Source organism: Podarcis melisellensis (genome assembly GCF_964234715.1).
Source record: "Podarcis melisellensis genome assembly, chromosome: 16".
Lineage (NCBI taxonomy): Eukaryota > Metazoa > Chordata > Lepidosauria > Squamata > Lacertidae > Podarcis > Podarcis melisellensis.
Genome location: NC_138533.1, coordinates 35,515,982 through 35,535,649, shown reverse-complemented (window position 1 = coordinate 35,535,649; position 19,668 = coordinate 35,515,982). Strand labels below are relative to the sequence as shown.

The following is a 19,668-nucleotide window of genomic DNA, read 5'->3' as shown; positions in this document are numbered from 1 at the left end:
TCCAGGCAGAATAGCTCTGTCTTACAGGCCCAACAGAAAGAGGTTAAATCCTGAAGGGCCCTAGTCTCATGAGACAGAGCATTCCACCAGGTCAGAGCCATCACTGAGAAGGCCCTGGCCCTGGTGAAGGATTGTCTGACTTCCTTAGGACCTCTAAACTAGGGTTATTCATGGACCTAAAGGTCTTCTGCGGGGCAGACCAGGAGAGGCGGTCCTGTAAATATGAGGGCCTTGAGCCTTAGATCCTTAGATCCATGGCAGCAGTTCTCAAGCCCCAAGGCTACGTCAGGCTCAAGTTGCAATGCCAAAATAAATAAGAAGAAAAAGGAAATTCCCTCCAACAGCACTGGCCTCTATTCCGGTGAATCCATTGCTCTGTTCCTCCCCACCTGTGGATCATCCTTCTGGAAGGGAACCATCTGAATGCCCCAAGTTGCAGCGGAAATTTGGACAAGGAGAATGTCAGGCATAAATTTGGACAAGGAGAATGTCTAGAGCTCGCAGCAGCTGGACAGGACTGCAAACATCTCCAGGATATTTTCTGTCCAGCAGCCAGCCTGAGCTCTCTCTGTTTGGAAAAGTCATTGCAGGCATATAATTATTGCATCCCAGATGTGTTAGAAGTGGAAATGTTGATTTATAAAGATTGCACAGAGGTACCTATTTTACTCTCGGAACGATCTGCTGTTGATTCCACCCCCCCCCCGACTGTTGGTGTATGGGAAAAAACATTAATTTATCTCCCAAATGCCTGTGTACCCAAGTTTTAATTATTTCTCTGCAAGGAAATTTCCCTTGGAAAATAACAATACTACCACCACTAATAAAAACTGGATTGTCCTATTTCCCTCCACCTGCCTCCCTCAATTCCTGTCGTTCCTCTTTTGCAAAACCTTTATGAAGCCCTTCTATCTGCAGCCCAACAGTGCATTATGTTTAGGGATTGTAGGAAAAGATCTGCCAAGGAAATTCAAAAATATATTTATGCATGCGACAACGGCGGCAAGAGTCTTAATAGCACAAGGATGGAAGAACGAGGAAATCCCGACCTAAGAACTGTGGCAAGAGAAAGTGATGGACTACGCGGTATTGGCGAAATTGACACACAAACTACTTGATAAGGACAACTGTGACTTTAAAGAAGAATAGGAACCTTTTACAAAGTGCTTAAAGAAACAACAAAATGAACTGCACTCCTTGGCAGGTTTTGAATAAGGTAAAGGTAAAGGGACCCCTGACCGTTAGGTCCAGTTGCGGATGACTCTGGGGTTGCGGCGCTCATCTCGCTTTATTGGCCGAGGGAGCAGGTGTACAGCTTCCAGGTCATGTGACCAGCATGACTAAGCCGCTCCTGGCAAACCAGAGCAGCACATGGAAACGCCGTTTACCTTCCCACCGGAGCGGTACCTATTTATCTACTTGCACTGGCATGCTTTCGAACTGCTAGGTTGGCAGGAGCAGGGACCGAGCAACGGGCGCTCATCCCGTCACGGGGATTCAAACTGCCAACCTTCTGATTGGCAAGTCCTAGGCTCAGTGGTTTAACCCACAGTGCCACCTGTGTCCCGTAGTTTACACACACACATACTCTGACATGGTATCATCATTTGCTCACAGGAGAAGCAAGGACAGAAAGGCAGCTCCTCCTGGCATGTGTGTGGCTACTTGGCCGGCTTTCTTCTGCAGTTTCCAAATATGCTCAAATGCTTCCACCTCTTTTCGAAACTTTTTTTTTTAAGGACCAATTTGCATGGAAACTGCTGAGCATTTTCTATATTTCTTTCATACTGTTTGGGGCTGACAGGGTTAGTGAAAATAAGTTGAACATACTGGGGCGGAGAGAGAGAAATCCCTTTGAACTGTTAACTACTCTTTCTCCAGGGTAGTAATTTTTGTAGAATTCTACTCCAGGGTGGGGATTCTCTAAAGTTATGATAGAACGATGGGAAAAGTGTTAGGAGGGATAAAATAGCAGCCCCCCCTTCATCTCTCACATTTACATTTTTATCTCTGCCTACCATTTTCTCTCGTTAAATGTCAATGCTTTAAATCCAGCGCTTACCTCATCTTGATTTTGGGCTTCGACTTAACCTTCAGTCCCACCTCCGCTGCCCCCCACAAATGCCAGCGGTGAATAATGAACAACAGCTTGGAAACTGGAAATGCAAGAGTTTGGAGGGGAGGGACAGGATGAGGTGAGGTGAGGACCTGAACAGGATAATGTGGACGTGAAGGCAGGTGCCAAGAGCTCAGAGCTCAGCCTTTCCCAACCAGGTGCCCTCCCATTGCCAGGACTAATCCCAGCCCTGGGCAAAAACACTTGGGGCTGAAGTAGAGACAGTGTGGGGTGTGGCCTGGGGGTGTGTGGCTTCCAGGAAGACCCAAAAGTCAGATGTAGAGGTTCCCCAACCCTAGCTTATATCAGCCATAACAATATTGCTTGTTGGCATGACGACATATAGAAGAAGAATAAGAGTTTGGATTTGATATCCTGCTTTATCACTACCCTAAGGAGTCTCAGGGACACCGGTGGTGCTGTGGGTTAAACCACAGAGCCTAGGACTTGCTGATCAGAAGGTCGGCGGTTCGAATCTCCGCAACAGGGTGAGCCCCCGTTGCTCAGTCCCTACTCTTGCCAACCTAACAGTTCAAAAGCCCATCAAAGTGCAAGTAAATAGGTACTGCTCCGGAGGGAAGGTAAACAGCGTTTCCATGTGCTGCTCTGGTTTGCCAGAAGTGGCTTAGTCATGCTGGCCACATGACCTGGAAGCTGTACGCCGGCTCCCTCGGCCAATAAAATGAGATGGGTGCCGTAAACCCAGAGTCAGCCACGACTGGACCTAATGGTCATGGGTCCCTTTACTTTTACCTAAGGAGTCTCAAAGTGGCTAACAATCTCCTTCCCCTTCCTTCCCCACAACACTCACTCTGTGAGGTGAGTGAGGCTGAGAGACTTCAAAGAAGTGTGACTGGCCCAAGGTCACCCAGCAGCTGCATGTGGAGGAGCGGAGATGCGAACCCGGTTCACCGGATTACGAGTCTACCGCTCTTAACCACTACACCACACCAGGCCAGTTCTTTTTTGCAGTTTTTAAACTTCATTCAAATAGTATTCTAACCCCAGTTGCTTATGTCCTGGCTCCTGGCTCCAAACATGCAAGCAGATTCTCTTACTTGTAGGAAAGGAATGAGACCTTTATTCAGGCAAATATCAGCAGCAGACACAAGGCTCAGGAGTCACAGCTCAGGGGTTCGAGAGAAGCACAAGAAATTTGGAATTGGTTGGAAATGACGAAGGTGACCCGAGAAGTTTTCCCGTGCTGCACGACAAGCTTTTTATGATGGGGCATGGAGCCGGGGGGGGGCAGCTAGGTACTCTTGCCCTGAGCCTCAGTGAGCTAAGCTAGTTGGAGCTCCCCCTAAGGGATTGGCTGCTTTTTTGTTTGAGTCCATTTATTCTTATAAGCAGTGCTTTTTTCCCCTTAAAAAAATGTTTAGGGATACTCTCATTTTGGCTGCTCCCCTCCCTCTCGCTTCCTTCCTCTCCCCCATCCCCCATTTGAGTGACTCGAGGTGGCGGCAGTGGTGCTGAGAGGATGGGAAGGCCTCCAGCAGCAGCGGGGTCGGCTTGAGCGAGGAGGGGCAAACATTCACCAGTTGGCTATAGCCCGGTAAGAGGAGGAGGAGCACAGTCACCTTTACCGTGGCCTCCACAGATTCCCCTCCCCAGGCACCGGCGGGGAGAATGTTGGAGCTCCAGTCCTCATTGCTACTGCAGAGACAGCATGTCGGTCTGCATTCGATTGGGGCAACACAAAATGTTTACAGGGTATGCATACCCCTGCGTCCTGCCAGAAAAAAGCACCTTTTATAAGACTCCCACGCTGGGCCTCAGACAAGGTCTGCACAAGTCTGCATGGGGCACTGCTTTGCAAGACTCTCCTGCTGTCAGGATTTGCAAAGATGCACTCCTCCAGGGCATGTGGATGTTAGGATTCTTGCCCCGTGCTTGCAGTCATGAGATTGTTTTTAGCACATGACGGTGTATGTTTTCATTCCACAGTGTGGGAAGTGACGGAGACAGGATGCTATGTTTTACTGTGTTCCGTGATGTAGAACTATTGTCCTTTGTTCTCTCTCTTTTCTGTCTGATGAGAAAGAAGGAGGAGATGAGTCAGAATGCTCCGAGTGTAATATATGTAAATAAAGTAGTTTAGCCAAAATGCTGTGCTGCGGTGTCTGTCACTTGAACTGCCAATACTCTGCAGAATCCTGAAATGTGCTGATGCCTCTCAGAGGTATCAGTCGCTATGATTTTCGGGCTGGAGAAAGACTTTGAAGCTCCCGAACAATTGACCAGGAGGGAGAGAACATGCCAGTCGGGCATGTGTCTCTGCCGGGTTCCTACTCGCATGTAGGACAATCCTGACAGTGGATCCCCTCCCATCTGGAAGGTAGCATTTGGTTTGAGGTGACAAGGCTGCACACACCTGTTCAGCCTCCTGTTCAGCCATTGACACTTCCAGTTCTGCCCCACCGTTGACAACTCCAAGCTCTCCCAAGCCTCTTTGTGCTGTAAGAAATTCGGGAGACCTGGCATCCCTGCTCCCTCTTCCCAAGTGTCGGAGGTTGGAGTGGACAGGGCAGATCTGTCCTCTTCCAACTCAGGTTCCTATTATTCAGCTGCCCCCCCCAATTTATTCTCTTCTTCCTGCATCAGAACCTGACAACACAAACATGCTTCAGGACTTTTGACAGAATAGTGCTTATTGGGGGTGGGGATCCTTTATTGCTTTATTTCTACATGGCTTTTTAAGATAGTTTTTATGCCTGCTGCCCGTATCATTTGCTTTTATGGGGTACCAATGATTTCTTGTTGCATTTGCAAACACTCTCAAGAGGGCCTGATCTCAGTCGAAGGACCAGCCCCCTAAAGCAGAACGAACAAATGAGTAAATCTATCTGTGCCTCCGCACCTACTCCCCACCCACACACCCCAGTTATAAGAAAGATACTAAAAGTCAAGACAATAATTCCTCCGTTGACTACTCTGGTTATTGCTTGTAATCTAGAGGAAATCAAATTAATTCTACACGAAGAACGACCTTTTTCTTAAGCAAGTGTAATTCCATATCTCTGGGGGTCTGGCTCACTCGTTGGCAAATTATCCAATTAAACATTTGTTCAAATCCGTTTTGGAGAAGATTGTCAGGGCTTGTAAATAAATAATTCGGGAAGAGGTTTTAATCTTCTGGGATGACCCCAAGTGGTACTGTCCCCAGGCCAAAAAATGGAATAAGAAGATGGAAAAAGTCACAGGATTTTTTTGTGGCCATGGGGTTCTTTTCCCCCTCAATGGGACCATTTTGAATGGAAAGGACACATTTTAGCAGAGAAAGTGAAAGGTTTGTAGTTAAATCTGCTGATGAACTTTCAGAGATGGCTGCAGTGGAGGTTCTCATTGCAGGCCAGACTCTTGTATTTCTAAAAGAAAACATTGCTGTACGGCTCTTAAAGAGGAGGAGGAGATGGAGGTAATGCATTCTTGCAAAGTTAAGGTATATTGCAGCTGAGACTGAGGAAATGTGCCAAGTTTACTTTTCTCATTTTCCTGGTCTTCGGTTCTCTACACCTGCTTGCGATTTGATTTGATTTTTTTAAAGTCCTCATGAAAATTCACCAGCTTTCTAATAAAACCTCTCCTAATATAAATTCTGCACATTATTTTCACTGGTATACAGTTTTTTATGCACACTTTCCCCAAGTATAGGCATTTTTATACACATTATGGGGCTGGAGAACTGCACTGCAAAACTGGGAGAAATGCGAATTTTCAAAAGATAGCTTTTTTGTTTCACTTGCAGGATTGTTTCAGAAAGTGCAAATTGGGCAGGTTCAACTTTCCATGCAAGCTGAATCAAATTTCTCTCCCATCCTAATTCCAGCCTTCGCCAGCATGGGGTCTACCAGATAATCTGGACTCCAAGAGCCTCATCCAATGTGAAATAGCAGGAGCTGTAGCCCAAACTCTTTGGGTGACCTATTCATTTCTCTATTACAATGGGGAAGAGCCTTATGTCGGGGGTTCTTCATGCAGAAGATCCCGGGTTCAGTTCCTGCCATTTCTCCAGTTAGACAGATCAGCTCACAGGTTACCTCCAGGTTTCCAGCATTTTGCAAGAGGGATTCAGGCACATACTGGAAATTTTGTCCCAGATTTAACGTTCTCTGACCTCTTAGCAGAAGGGCCGCCATGCTAGGGTAAGGGTGAAGGTGATTGTTGTGCAATACGAAATCCAGCACAACAGCTGTGCTTTTGGAAGTATTGTAGGTCACAGCAATTTTCTAGGATTCTGTGCATATCTGAGCCTTCTCTTGTCCTCTTGCTTGGTGATGCATAAGCGGTCACTCTACTCCTGACTGTCTCCTGAAATGATTTCAAATTTATGGGAAGAAAGCAGTGACTGGCATCTGAATCAGAATTAAGAAAGGAAGAAAGGTCCTGTGAGCCCTGCAAGATCTGCTTGTCTGGACCATTTCCACCTGGCCTGGAGGGCCAGGACTTGATTGCCTAAAGCTCCAACGTCTGCTTCTGCTGTTCTCGATGTCTTGGGACCACCAAAGTGGTTTAGGGGCTGTTAGGGGGAAAAGATTTGAGTTGTGGAGATGCATTCTTCTTCTTTTTTTACTATACACCTATATCATGTTCTTACCCCTTTTTTGTTGGAACTTATTGTGAATTATCAGAGGATTGTTAAATTTTATTGCACACTTGTTAATTTGAGATGTTTCCATTAGAGCATTGTTCATATGGCTATACAAATTATGTTATGTCTTGCAACTGTTAGTGAATTATGTTAAATGCTCTGATGCTGCAAGGAGCTTTGAGCATAGCTTGCTATGGAAAGGCAGTGTAGGAATAATGCTGATGAAATATAATGTGGTATGTTTATTTTCTGGGTGTTATTCAGAGTTAGTCCTTCTCAGAGTAGACCCATTCAAGTCCATAGACATGACTAACGGGCTCATTGCTTTCAATAGGTCCACTCTGAGTACTATTTAGTAGTAGTAGTAGTTATCATCATTATCAATATCATTATCATTCTCATGCTATTTAGTTGAAGACAACCTTCTCCTCTTAAAAGGTGAAGGGACCCCTGACCATTAGGCCCTGCCGTGGCTGACTCTGGGATTGTGGTGCTCATCTCACTTTATTGGCCGAGGGAGCCGGAGTACAGCTTCTGGGTCATGTGGCCAGCATGACTAAGCCGTTTCTGGCGAACCAGAGCAGCGCACCGAAACACTGTTTACCTTCCCGCTGGAGTGATACCTATTTTTCTACTCGCACTTTGATATGCTTTCGAACTGCTAGGTTAGCAGGAGCAGGGACCGAGCAACCGGAGCTCACCTTGTCATGGGGATTCGAACCGCTGACCTTCTGATCGGCAAGTCCAAGGCTCTGTGGTTTAACCCACAGCGCCACCCTCGTCCCTCTTTCTCCTCTTAGAACCCTGTATTTAAAACGGACCCTTCTATTTCCATCCTTTCCAGAAGTGGCCTCTCATAAGTAGAATGTCTGAATACATTGTCTTTGGTAAAATCGTCATTGTGGAAGTCCATCTGCCAGACACTAGACACATTGGAAGTTTTATAAACCCCCTGATGGATAATTATGTAATTATTTGCCTAGCGTGAAAACAAATGTTTTAAAGATCTAAGAAGCTAAAGCTTAATTTCTGCACAAAGGTGTTTGCTTGCTCAGTTGACTTACTAGGATAGGATTTTTACCCTTTCGGGGGAAATGGGGGGGAACCCTGCAAAACCAAACAAGCTCTGAGGTTGATTCATTTTGTGTCAAGAGACTGGAAACAAAGAGGCAAGTCAGATGGCATGGAGTATAACTAGGGCCACTTTATTAAACTGCAACATCAAGAATTTCTGAACTGCATTGGGAAAACCACATGCGGGAAATATTCAGTCCTCTATTGGGCTCCCAAGCTGGCAGTGATCAGGTAAGCCTAACTTGCAGGGTGACCACATAGTGTTAAATTTTCTCTTTCTCCCTGCCACACCTCTTGCAAGTCTTCCCAATCCATGTGCCTGCAACTCCCATGGAGTGATGCGATCCTTGGAAGTAATCCACACCCTGCCCTGTGGGTTCCAGGGCCCTTTATGCAAGTTTCTAGAACCACAATGTTCACCTGATAAGTGTCTCAGGGTGCCAACCTTTCCCCTTTCCCGAACACACACCTTGTTGTCGGCGTTTAGTCGTGTCCGACTCTTCATGACCCCATGGACCAGAGCACGCCAGGCACTCCTGTCTTCCACTGCCTCCCGCAGTTTGGTCAAACTCATGTTCATAGCTTCGAGAACACTGTCCAACCATCTCATCCTCTGTCGTCCCCTTCTCCTTGTGCCCTCCATCTTTCCCAACTTCAGGGTCTTTTCCAGGGAGTCTTCTCTTCTAACGAGGTGGCCAAAGTATTGGAGCCTCAGCTTCAGGATCTGTCCTTCCAGGGAGCACTCAGGGCTGATTTCCTTCAGAATGTAGAGGTTTGATCTTCTTGCAGTCCATGGGACTCTCAAGAGTCTCCTCCAGCACCATAGTTCAAAACATCAATTCTTCAGCAGTCAGCCTTCTTTCTGGTCCAGCTCTCACTTCCATACATCACTACTGGGGAAACCATAGCTTTAACTATATGGACCTTTGTCGGCAAGGTGATGTCTCCACCTGCTAATGACCAAATACAACTAATCAAGCTAATTTTCGGGGGGGTCCACCAGCACTAACTGCACTGTGTGGGTGGGTGGGATAAGCTAAGGATATATTGGTTTAATAATCAAAGGATTGATAATCTGAACGTGATCAGTGTCAGAAGAGATTCAAGACAGAAAAAAGTAGTTCTTTCATTCCACGCTACATCAGGCACAGGCTCTGTGATCATCTAACCAGGTATGGTCTACACTGAGTGGCAGCAGATCTCTGGCAGAGAAGAGCTTTTCACACCAACTGCTCCCTTCTAAATTTTAAGTGAAGATGCCTGGGCTTGAACCTGGGACCTTCTGCATGGAAATCAGAGACTCTACCACTCAGCTAACTCATGTCCTTTTGACTTGGACTGTCTTCCTTCTGATATCAGCTTGGAATTTTCTACCGAAGACACAAGTGAGCTGGCTTGAGTGATCCATGCTCGTAGGTCTGCTCTCTTTCCTGTTATCTCATAATCCTATGTAAGGTACTGCCTGGGCTATAGATCATCTCACCTTTTCCATGAACTCAGTGGCAGGCAAACCTGTGTCTTTCAGCAGGTGTCCTCAGCTTTTCCATCTGTGAAATGGGAATAATTATACAGTCCACCCTTATGGGGTTGTTGTACTCAAGGTGGCCATGAAGGAAGCTGTCATGGTCCAGCTACCTCAGCATTGCCAACACTGACTGGCAGTCACTCTCCAAAGTTTAAGTTCTCTCCCAGAGATGTCTGTGATTGAACCTGGGACCTTCTGTATGCAAGGTAAAGGTAAAGGGTAAAGGGACCCCTGACCATTAGATCCAGTCATGGCTGACTCTGGGGTTGCGGCACTCATCTCGCTTTATTGGCCGAGGGAGCCAGCGTACAGTTTCCGGGTCATGTGGCCAGCATGACTAAGCCACTTCTGGCAAACCAGAGCAGCACACGGAAATGCCGTTCACCTTCCCACCGGAGTGGTACCTATTTATCTACTTGCACTTTTCCGTGCTTTTGAACTGCTAGGTTGGCAGGAGCAGGGACCGAGCAATGGGAGCTCGCCCCGTCGTGGGGATTCGAACCGCCGACCTTCTGATCGGCAAGCCCTAGGCTCTGTGGTTTAACTCACAGCGCCACCCGCGTCCCTTTCTGTGTGCAAAGCAGATGCTTTAATGCTGAACAACTTTAAAGATGACAGTTCCCTATTTGGAGGACTTTTCTAGAAAAGATGCTACCCGGTCTGATTTAAAGCTAAAGAAACATAAGAAGGGAGCGCAGCAGGTGCCTTGAAGTTGCCCACCAGCAGGTAGCATTTGTATAGCACACTGAGCAGATACAGAGCTCATCTGGTCACAGTCTTCCCCACTAAGGGGAGTTGCATTTTGTAATTTTATTTAAACGCGTAATCATGCCTACCTTTCCACCTGCACGTATAAAGTAACATATGCAAATGGAATGCAAATGTGCATCCCTTCTCCCTTTCTGGAGTGAAACATTTCTTTCTTTTTGGAAACACAAAGGGGAGGGATGAGATGATCCACCAATTCTATCCTGTTCGAACCCATTGCATGCCGCCACTTCCTGGCTGCAACTGCAACCATCTTTTTAATATAAAAGTCGTTAAATGCTCATAATGCTATGAGCATGTTTCACATGCTGGAAATGCACAGTGGAATCTGGAGAAGTGCCAGTTAGAAGCTGAGCTCTGTTCCTTGCAAACATTCAGGGATCGCTGGATGCTGAAAAGCAGAGCAAACACCTTTCTCTCCCATCCCTAGAAAGGGGGTCAGTTCAGAAGTGAGGCTTCAAAGCAGACTAATACTTGTGAAGTGGTAGGAAAGTACTTGAAAGTTGCTACCAAAAACACCAAATAAAAAACAGTACAGTCACACCTTGGTTGTCCAACGCCCTGGAACTCGTACGCTTTGGCTCCCGAACGCCGCAGACCTAGAAGTGATTGTTCCAGTTTGCGAATGTTTTTTTGGAACCCAAACATCTGACAGGATTTCGTATTGCACAACAATTGCTCCTGCAGCCAATCAGAAGCCACAATTTGGTTTCTGAACGTTTTGGAAGTCAAATGTACTTCTGGAACAGATTCCACTCGACTTCCAAGGTACGACTGTATTGTTTGTTCATTTGGGCTCAGAAGCAACAGAAGTTAAAAAGGAAAGCAGGACACACACACACACACAGAGAGAGAGAGAGAGAGAGAGAGAGAGAGAGAGAGAGAGAGAGAGAGAGAGAGAGAGAACAGAACACCCAGAAGCGGAATTTACAGCCCTCGCTCCTTGCCTAGGCAAGGGCCAATCTTGGCTTTGCACATGGTTAATTGAGGTTCAAATCCTCTTCCCAGCATGCCTCCAATTAATTAGTAACAAGGTTAATTTTCGTTTTCCATCAATTGCACTGTAAGCAAACCTCCCCGGTCCGTTCAGTGAAAGTGTGTGGGGGTGCGTGAGGTGGGGAAAATGAGAAAACTAATCAATAAATACCCTGCCACAAATGAGGGGTCAGTGGGAAAGAGAACAAAATAAATCCCGGCTGGGAATTTGCACTGATAAAGATCGAAAGAACAAAAAATCCACTTGTCTGTAGGGGGTGGCGGGGGAGAAAGAAAGAAAGCTCTCAATTTGGCTGAATGACCAGCTGGCTTGGCTTTGTTTTCCAGCAACCTTAATTATCCTGCAAAGAACAAGGCTTGCTTATCAAGGCTGAAATGTGAATCGTGCTGTCGGTGCCAAGGAGATGCGAAAAGGCCTGAGTACAACTTGCAATGCAGGAAGAAAGAAGAAATTGGGACCATTCCTGAGGCCAGTCGATGTGCTGGTTGAAGCCCAGCAAGCTGGAAGGTGCTGACAGTTTCAATACTCAACATTTAGCATTTTTCCAAACTCACATGCAGTCCTATACATTTCTGCAGTAATTTGGCAATTTTAAAAATCCCAAGAAAATTAGTTGGTGTTTTAGTGCAAATTTCTCCTAAGCACATTTGGGTATGCAGTTTTGACCAATATACACATTTGTGTAAGCATTTTACTCTAATATAATGCATTTTTGTAACAATATCCACTAATATATGTTTTTAATTATCATTTCCCCCACTATATGCATTACATATAGCTGGCAAAAATTCAGAGAAGTGTGAATTTTAAAAGATAGCTAGCTGGACTTTGGGTCATGTATTAAATACCTTTTTCAGAAAGCGATATCTGTATTGGATTTGAATTTTTTCTCCATGTGGAATTGTTTTCAATTGCTTTCATTATTGCTGTTTTCGTTATGAAATCACTTCGAGATCTTTTGTGGGAAGCGATTCACCAATAAAGCATATACTGTAAATGCAATGGTTCTATATAGCATGGTTCTGAAAGGACAATGCATTTGCAAAGCAGACATTTATATATTACAAGAGATCATGCAATGGGATGGGACCCTCAGCTCCATATAGCAGGGGAGAGAAGGAGGTGTTGGAAACTGAAGAGGTAACAGGGTTTAGTGAGCAGACAGAGTCTATGGCAGAAGAAGCTAGGGCATCTCTCCTCACTGCTGCGACAGGACCAGGAGAGTTATGAAGTGGGAGTACCCGAGACAGACATGCCGGCATAGTCTCAAATTGCTTGAGAAGGACCTGGGGAAGAAGGAGACTTAGGTAGCTTTGGGGAACTTCAGCATCCGCAACTGTCTCATAGGGGCAAGAAGAGATGCTATTCTCATTAGCCCTAGCACTCCTAAGCACACCTTGTTTCTTCTAATAAAGAGCTAACTTCGCTTATTCTGTGTGATTTAATGCTGAGTCGAGCCTTTCAATGGCCACATGAGGTATTAGGTGGGACCAAAGGGGGGGGGGAAATGGGTGGAGGAACTGTCTACCTTTGCACAGTATAAATCAGGTTTATATGCACAAATCTCTCCCACCAGGCAAGAAAGTGGCCACCAGGGAAGAAAGAGCACATGTGCACTTCAGGCACATGTACCAACTCTGAAAGATGGTATAGAGGTGTGTGGTCTAGAAAAATTCCCCGAATGGGAAATAAATATGGTTCATAGTGCAATCCTTGGTATATCTAGCTCAAAGGCATCTGCCTCTAGAGAAATGTCTATAACATGGATGGAGAACCTTAGGTCTAGGGACATGATGGGGCCCTCCACACCTCTCTACCTGGCCCTCAGAACTCTCTGCATGCCGCACCTTCACTGGTCCTTGCTTCACAACCTCATTGTGAGTTTTTTTCCTGGCAGGAATGAGTTGTTGAACTCTGATAAGGCTTCTTCCTTTTCACGATGGAGGGCTGGCTCACCTATGAGGCAAGATGAGGCAACCGCCTCAGGCAGCAGGATCCACAGGGGCAGCAGATCCTGGTGTAAATCGTTATTCCCCCGTGTTCCTGATGTAGGTCTTCATTCACCCCTTCATTCAGGCTGCCTTCAGTGGTGGGGAGAGAACCACTTAGTGGTTCACCTCAGGTGCCAAAATGTCTTGGGCCAGCCCTGGAGAAAAGTGTGTGTGAGTGTGTGTGTGTGGTGTGTGCGGTATCAGGCCCGCTGCACAAAGGGAACATTTAAATTAATCACTCCCCCCGCCCGTTTGTCTCTTGCTCTGCCCACCACTGGCATATGGCCCCTGGAAGGTTGCCTAGAAGGGACTGTGGCCCTTGGGATGAAAAAATGTTTCCCACTCATTCCAGATAGCATTGTAGTCCAAATGGGGTACTTTTTATTGGTAGTATAGCCTCCTCTTAGTAAAGGGACAAGGGATCTTGTCAATATGATGGGGAAAGAGACCCGCAGTTTCTATCTATGTACTCATCACTGTGCCAAGATGTCCTCCAATTTAAAACAATGGGCCATTTGTCCTAAACGCTCAAGTTGAGCAGGCCGTCATAATTCAGCTCTATCTCCAGCAGCTGGAAGTGATTTATCTGAGCAAAACACACCTTTGCAGACAGTAAATTTGACCTGAATGTCCCAACCTTGGTGTGTTTATCCACTGTTAATGCAGGAAGGTTGCAAACCATGTCAAGATTCCCCCCCCCCCCATTCTTTATCATCGGCCAACAATTCTGGTGGGGATCAACCGAGAGCCAGAACATCAACAGCTGCTGCCATCTGGTTCCACCTCTTGCATCTCAATAATCCTCAGGTATGAAGATAAAAGAGAGAGCAAACACTGGAGAGAAGGGCTGTGGAAGGCAAAGGGACAAAGCAGTCACAGCAAAACACCCATTTTGCTGTAAGGAAATGAAATAAAGTTAAAGCAGGTCCATCAAGACAGGATTTTGGGACAGGGGTCCATGGCCCGACTAAGCAGAGGGGCCCTCAAACGCATCAGGGCTGATTTACAACACTAAAAGAAAGTAATATGTTTTATCTATTAACTTGCTGGCAGATTTATAAAGTGCCTCCAGGGAGGGGGATAAATTTGATTCAGCTCACATTTAAAGGCAAACCTACCTCATTTATACTTTCCTAAAAACGCATGAACCAAAATGCACCCATCCTTCAAAATTTGCATTTCTCTAATGCACTGCTCCAGCCAGGTAATGTGAACAAAATGCATATATATCAGGGTAAAGTTTCTGTAAAAATGCATATATATTAGTGAAAATGGCACACACAAATGCATTATTTTAGGGTACATTGCTTTGTAAAAATGTATCTGTTGGGGAAACTGCATTTTAAAAAATGTGTATGTTAAAATGCTGGTAAATCTTGATGAGGACTTTGGGGGGGATTCTCAAACTGGTGGGAAATGTGAAGAACTAAACTTAAGATTGGGGGAAAAATGAGAAACAGAGAGAAACTGAAATTGATAGATACAGGGAACCAGGCAGAGGGCCTTCTTGGTGGTGGCGCCCGCCCTGTGGAACACCCTCCCATCAGATGTCAAAGAAATACAGTAAACAACTATCTCATGTTTAGAAGACATCTGAAGTCAGCCCTGTTTAGGGAAGTTTTTAATGACTGATGTCTTAATGTATTTTTAATCTTTTGTTGGAAGCTGGTGTGGCTGGGGAAACCCAGCCAGATGGGCGGGGTATAAATAAATAAATTATTATTATTATTATTATTATTATTATTATTATTATTATTATTATTATTATTACCCATCCCTAACAGTTTCATAGCCAAATGTTACTGAAGAGGTGTAAAATATATTTTAAAAAATACATTGCAAACTCAGCAATCAATACAACCATGTCCACAATTGTAGATAAGAAATAAATCTGCAACAGTCTTCAATGACCACCTAAATATCAAAACAGCAGGAGCTTTGCTAATTTCTATTGGTTGCTCATTCCAAAGGCCTGGAGCTGCAACACTAAAAGCTCAATACTTAGTGCATACTAAGTGCACAACTGAGGCATGCAGTACTCTTAGCAATGTGCCACCTGAGAAGCAGAGTTGCCAGGCATGGGTACATGGGGCGAGGAGGTCCATTTACATGGGGTGAGGAGGTTCACCCCAGGAGCCCTCACTCTTAAAAGTATAAAATTTCCTAAAGTGTGCCAAGGAGCAGGTTTGCTTAACATGGAACCCGGTGCACCAAACACAGCCCCTCAGCCAAGCAGGGTGCCAAGAGTAAACCATAAGGAGCTATTGGAGGAAACCAACTGGGAGGCAGGAGCTTTGAGTCAGCGCTAATGGACACACACTAAAGCACGTAAAAGCCAGGAGGGCTGTACAGGTCAGACAGCAACCCAGTGCAGAAGGACATTTAGCTCTGGCATAGGCCACATCTAACCCAGAAGGGTTGTTTTTATACCCAACTGCTTGCTGCCCTGGAGGTTAAGAAGATTTAACAACGCATTATTATTATTAGCATTACAGTGGTACCTCAGGTTAAGAACTTAATTTGTTCTGGAGGTCTGTTCTTAACCTGAAACTGTTCTTAACCTGAAGCACCACTTTAGCTAATGGGGCCTCCTTCTGCTGCTGTGCCACCGCTGCACGATTTCTGTTCTCATCCTGAAGCAAAGTTCTTAACCTGAGGTAATATTTCTGGGTTAGCAGAGTCTGTAACCTGAAGTGTATGTAACCCGAGGTACCACTGAATTATTTATTAAATTTGCTAGTTGTTTGTTCCTGCCCAGGGCAGCCCAAAGTGCCAAACAGACAATAAATCCCACATAGATACATTAAGAGGAAATAAAAATACATTATAACCTTTGAGAAGCGGGTGGGGTGTTTGTAGGGTTTTTAACTGGCACCTGAAGGCAGATAATGATGGTGCCAGGAGAGCCTCTCTGAATTCTGCAAATGGGGAGCCACCATCAACCGCATCAAACAACCAGCACCCCAGAATGACTTGAGACAGGGGGCTGAACTGAGCGTCGATCTGAAACAGAAGCTGTGGCTCTGCTGATGCTGGGGGACTCCAACTCCCATCAGCCAGAGCAGGCAGTGGGTCAAGGATGATGGGAGTTGTAGTTCAACAACATCTAGAGGGCTCCAGGATGCCCCATCTAAATCATGGGTGGGGAACCTACAGCCTGGAGGCCAAATGCACCCCGCATGTCCTCTTCATTTAGACCCCTCCCCAATGTATTCTTCCCACCCACATTCAGTGTTTTTCACCTGGCTGGAATGTGTCCTTGAACTCTTATAATGTCTCTAGCTGCCCTGGAGGGAGGACAGAGGTGTGGGCATTTGTGTGTAGGAAAAAAATTACATTGGCTGCACTGCCCCCTTTTGTCTCACTCCACCCCTGGCATGTGGCCTCTAGAAGGCTGCCTGGAAGGAAATGTGGCCCCCCTCCAGGAAAGAAATAGTTTCCCAACACCTCTGATCTAAAGATGTGTGTTCTCACTTCTTCACCTTCTGACACCCTGATTGCAGAGTTATCTTTTTTTCAAACTGCCGTTTCAATTCTATTCTGTAGCCCAGCAGACAAGAAAAGAGTGTTGTGTTGTTCTTGTTTCTTTTTTTAAAAAAATAGAAGTAAAAATACAGCTATCAGAGAGAAATGCAATAGCATTTGGCACCATTAAGTGCCAAGGTGACATGTGAGTTGGTCTGAAATTGGCAGATTAAAGCCATGGCACAAACCACTCTTCAACCTTGACTAATGGTATAATAATTAACTGCTTGTCACTAGGCAACCACTTGGCTCCTATTATTCACCTCCCCAAAATTTTTTTTACTCAAATATTAATTATCTCTCTCCCCATATAGTCTATTTTTTCCTCTTTCCAAATAATAACATGTGTCAATATTTTTAATAAATGGGTCAAAGAGTAAGCTCCGGGCATAAAAAATCTTGGAAGATGATATCCCTTGTTCCAGCCAGCACAGTAATTTGGGGCCAAAGAACACACTAGAGAGAACGAGGGGCGTCCAATTGTCTTGTCCAATGAGCCACGGTCAAAAAGCCCGTTTATTACACAACTCCCTCGCCTGCCCCGCAATTACAGAGCCATCCTTGTACGTGGTGTTATGAAAAAGAGGGATTTGATTTCACAGCCTTTAGAAACTGCTGAACAATGCCAAGTGTTCAATCTTTTCATGGTGTGTTCTTCCAGCGATCTGCACTATCCATTCAAAGTCGTGTCAGGCCACTTTAGGCAGCCAGGGCTTCCTCCCGAAGAATATTGAGGACTGTCGTCACTTACGGTTGCTGAGATGAGTTAGGAGACTCCCTATTCCCCTCACAGAGCTACAATTCCCAGAGTGGTTTCACAGTCAAACACTCTTCTCTGAGGACTCTGGGAGATGTAGCTCTGTGAGGGGAATAGGGAGTTTCCTAACTCATTAGTATTGTTTACACTGACTGGCAGTAGCTGGTTGGGAATAAGAAGGCAGGTGGGTGGGGGCTGGGGGAGAGCATGCTGAGGTTATTGGGGCAGCTCCCAAATTGCCCATATTGGGATTAATCCACTGGGATTATGTTTGGACCAATCGCCTGAATGTGGAATTACATAAACTATACGCAAGAGACAGATATCTTCCATAGCCTGACACACTTTTACACAGTCTTCTGTACGGTGTGTTGTAGACCATAGACTTTTGCATTCACAGCTAGTGTCAGGATTGGCCCGTCTATGAGGCGGATTGAGGCAGCTACCTTGGGTGGCAGAGTCTAAAGGGTGATGGCACCCTGCCCGCCACTGCCGGAAAAATGAGGAGAAGAGGCTATAGGAGTGACTTCCAGGTTCCTGCAAGATCTTCCATGACCCCTGTAAGCAAGGCTTTGGTGGTGGGAAGATAGCAGAAGGGGACACCTTCCCATTTCCCACTGCTGGCTAGTTGGATCATAAAATTCTAGATCTGGAGAGAGTCTTGTAAGCTATCTAGTCCAACACTCTCTTCAGTTCTCAAAATCCAGAGTTAGAACATTCTTCATCTAGCCTCTGCTTGCAGTCATCCAGTCAACAAGAACTCACTACCTCACTAGGTAATGGGTTCCATCATCAAATTGCTCATGCTGTCAAGATTTTTATCCTAATGCTCAACTGAATTCCATAACTCCAGACTGGAGAGAGTACAGATGTGAAAAGGTTCACATTTCTGTTCAATATGGTCTAGACCTGTGCTTGCACACTAAACAGTACCAGGGCAGTAAACGGTTTCTCTTACCATTGCCAATGGAAGAACACCAACTAGATCTTTCTGGCTTACGTAGATCTTGGAGATGCCAAGGTCAGATGTTCTGTCTCCTGGATACTCGACTTGCCACGTAATAAGTTGGGTGTCTGGCAATTCACTAAGATCTTCTATTTCAAAATCAATTTGCATGATCTCAGAGGGTGGAGCATTGGTGCTGAAGGAAGAGAGAGGAGGGGAAAACATTGTCAGTGTGCATGGTACATTGTGGTAAGAATTCACCTCTACACCACCTTGTTTGTTATCCAGGTGAGGAACAACCAACCTTTTGAATAAACCACAGAACCAAGGAAACTATTTTCAAGTCCAGCATCCAGATTTAGGAACCCAGCGCTTGTTATAGCTATTACAATAGGACAGAGCTCACTCGACTCAACATGCCAGAGTCAAAAACATATTCACACACATCAGGAAAGGTTACAGGTCATGAGAAGTAAAACACCCATGGCTCCATACTGGTATCTTCAACCCCGCAATCACCTTGGAGTGGCCCTGATGTGCCCAGGTCATTTGATCATTTTAGGTCTTGGATGTCCGACATTGCCCTGGCAACCTAGGCTTCAATGGGGGGGGGGGGAATAAAGCATCATAAAATCCTCTTCCTGGGTCTTAGATAGCTTCAAGGATAGCTGATTTACCCTCCGATGCTAAAACATCCTGCCATTTGTATCCCTTTCAGGGGTAGATAAGGAGAGATTGAATAAAACATAGGAGGGAGAACACACAAAAATCAAGCCTAATATATTCTCAAAGGTTAAATGCAATCAAAGTGAAACATTGAAACATTATTAAAAGAATAAAAACATTCATCTGGGGTCTCTACTACTTCTTATATCAAAATGCCCCACGAAGATTACAGTCTGAACTTCCACAGCAGGGCCAGAATCAAGGGTCAACATGACCAGGCAACTTCTAAGGGATGCTACCCCTACAGACCATAAAAGAACTGTTCATATTTGGGAACTGACTCCCTCCTCCCACCATTAGGCAAGTGCTTACTCAGTTCAGGTTTCAAACTATGCCCACAGAACTAGCAAATTATTTAACATGCCAATAAATGACTCTATTTGTGTATACAAATTAGGCCAGATCAAAGATATGGTGTACTATCTTATTTATTGCTCTTTATATGAGAGCAATAGAAATAGAGTTCTCCATTCACTCCAGAATTTCTTAGAAGGTCAGTTAGATGATTTCAGAACTAGATGATTTCAGAACTAGATGATTTCAGAACTAGATGATTTCAGAACTAGATGGTTGATGGTCAAGGCAGATATGTCTGTTACCTATAGAGTAGCTTTTCATGTGCTAGAAGTGAGAAATTTAATGGTCTACCTTT

The 19,668-nt window shown here is 45.3% G+C and overlaps 1 protein-coding gene across 2 annotated transcripts in view; it reads right to left on the bottom strand.

Moving 5' to 3' along the window:
• The window catches only part of LOC309359497 (transmembrane protein 132D-like), a 461,903-nt gene that overhangs the window by 122,441 nt on the left and 319,794 nt on the right, over window positions 1-19,668 (bottom strand). For both annotated transcript variants that reach the window (XM_081893266.1, XM_081893265.1), the window contains one exon: window positions 18,303-18,486. In XM_081893266.1, coding sequence (XP_081749392.1) covers window positions 18,303-18,486 — 184 coding nt within the window. The remainder of the gene's footprint in view (window positions 1-18,302; window positions 18,487-19,668) is intronic.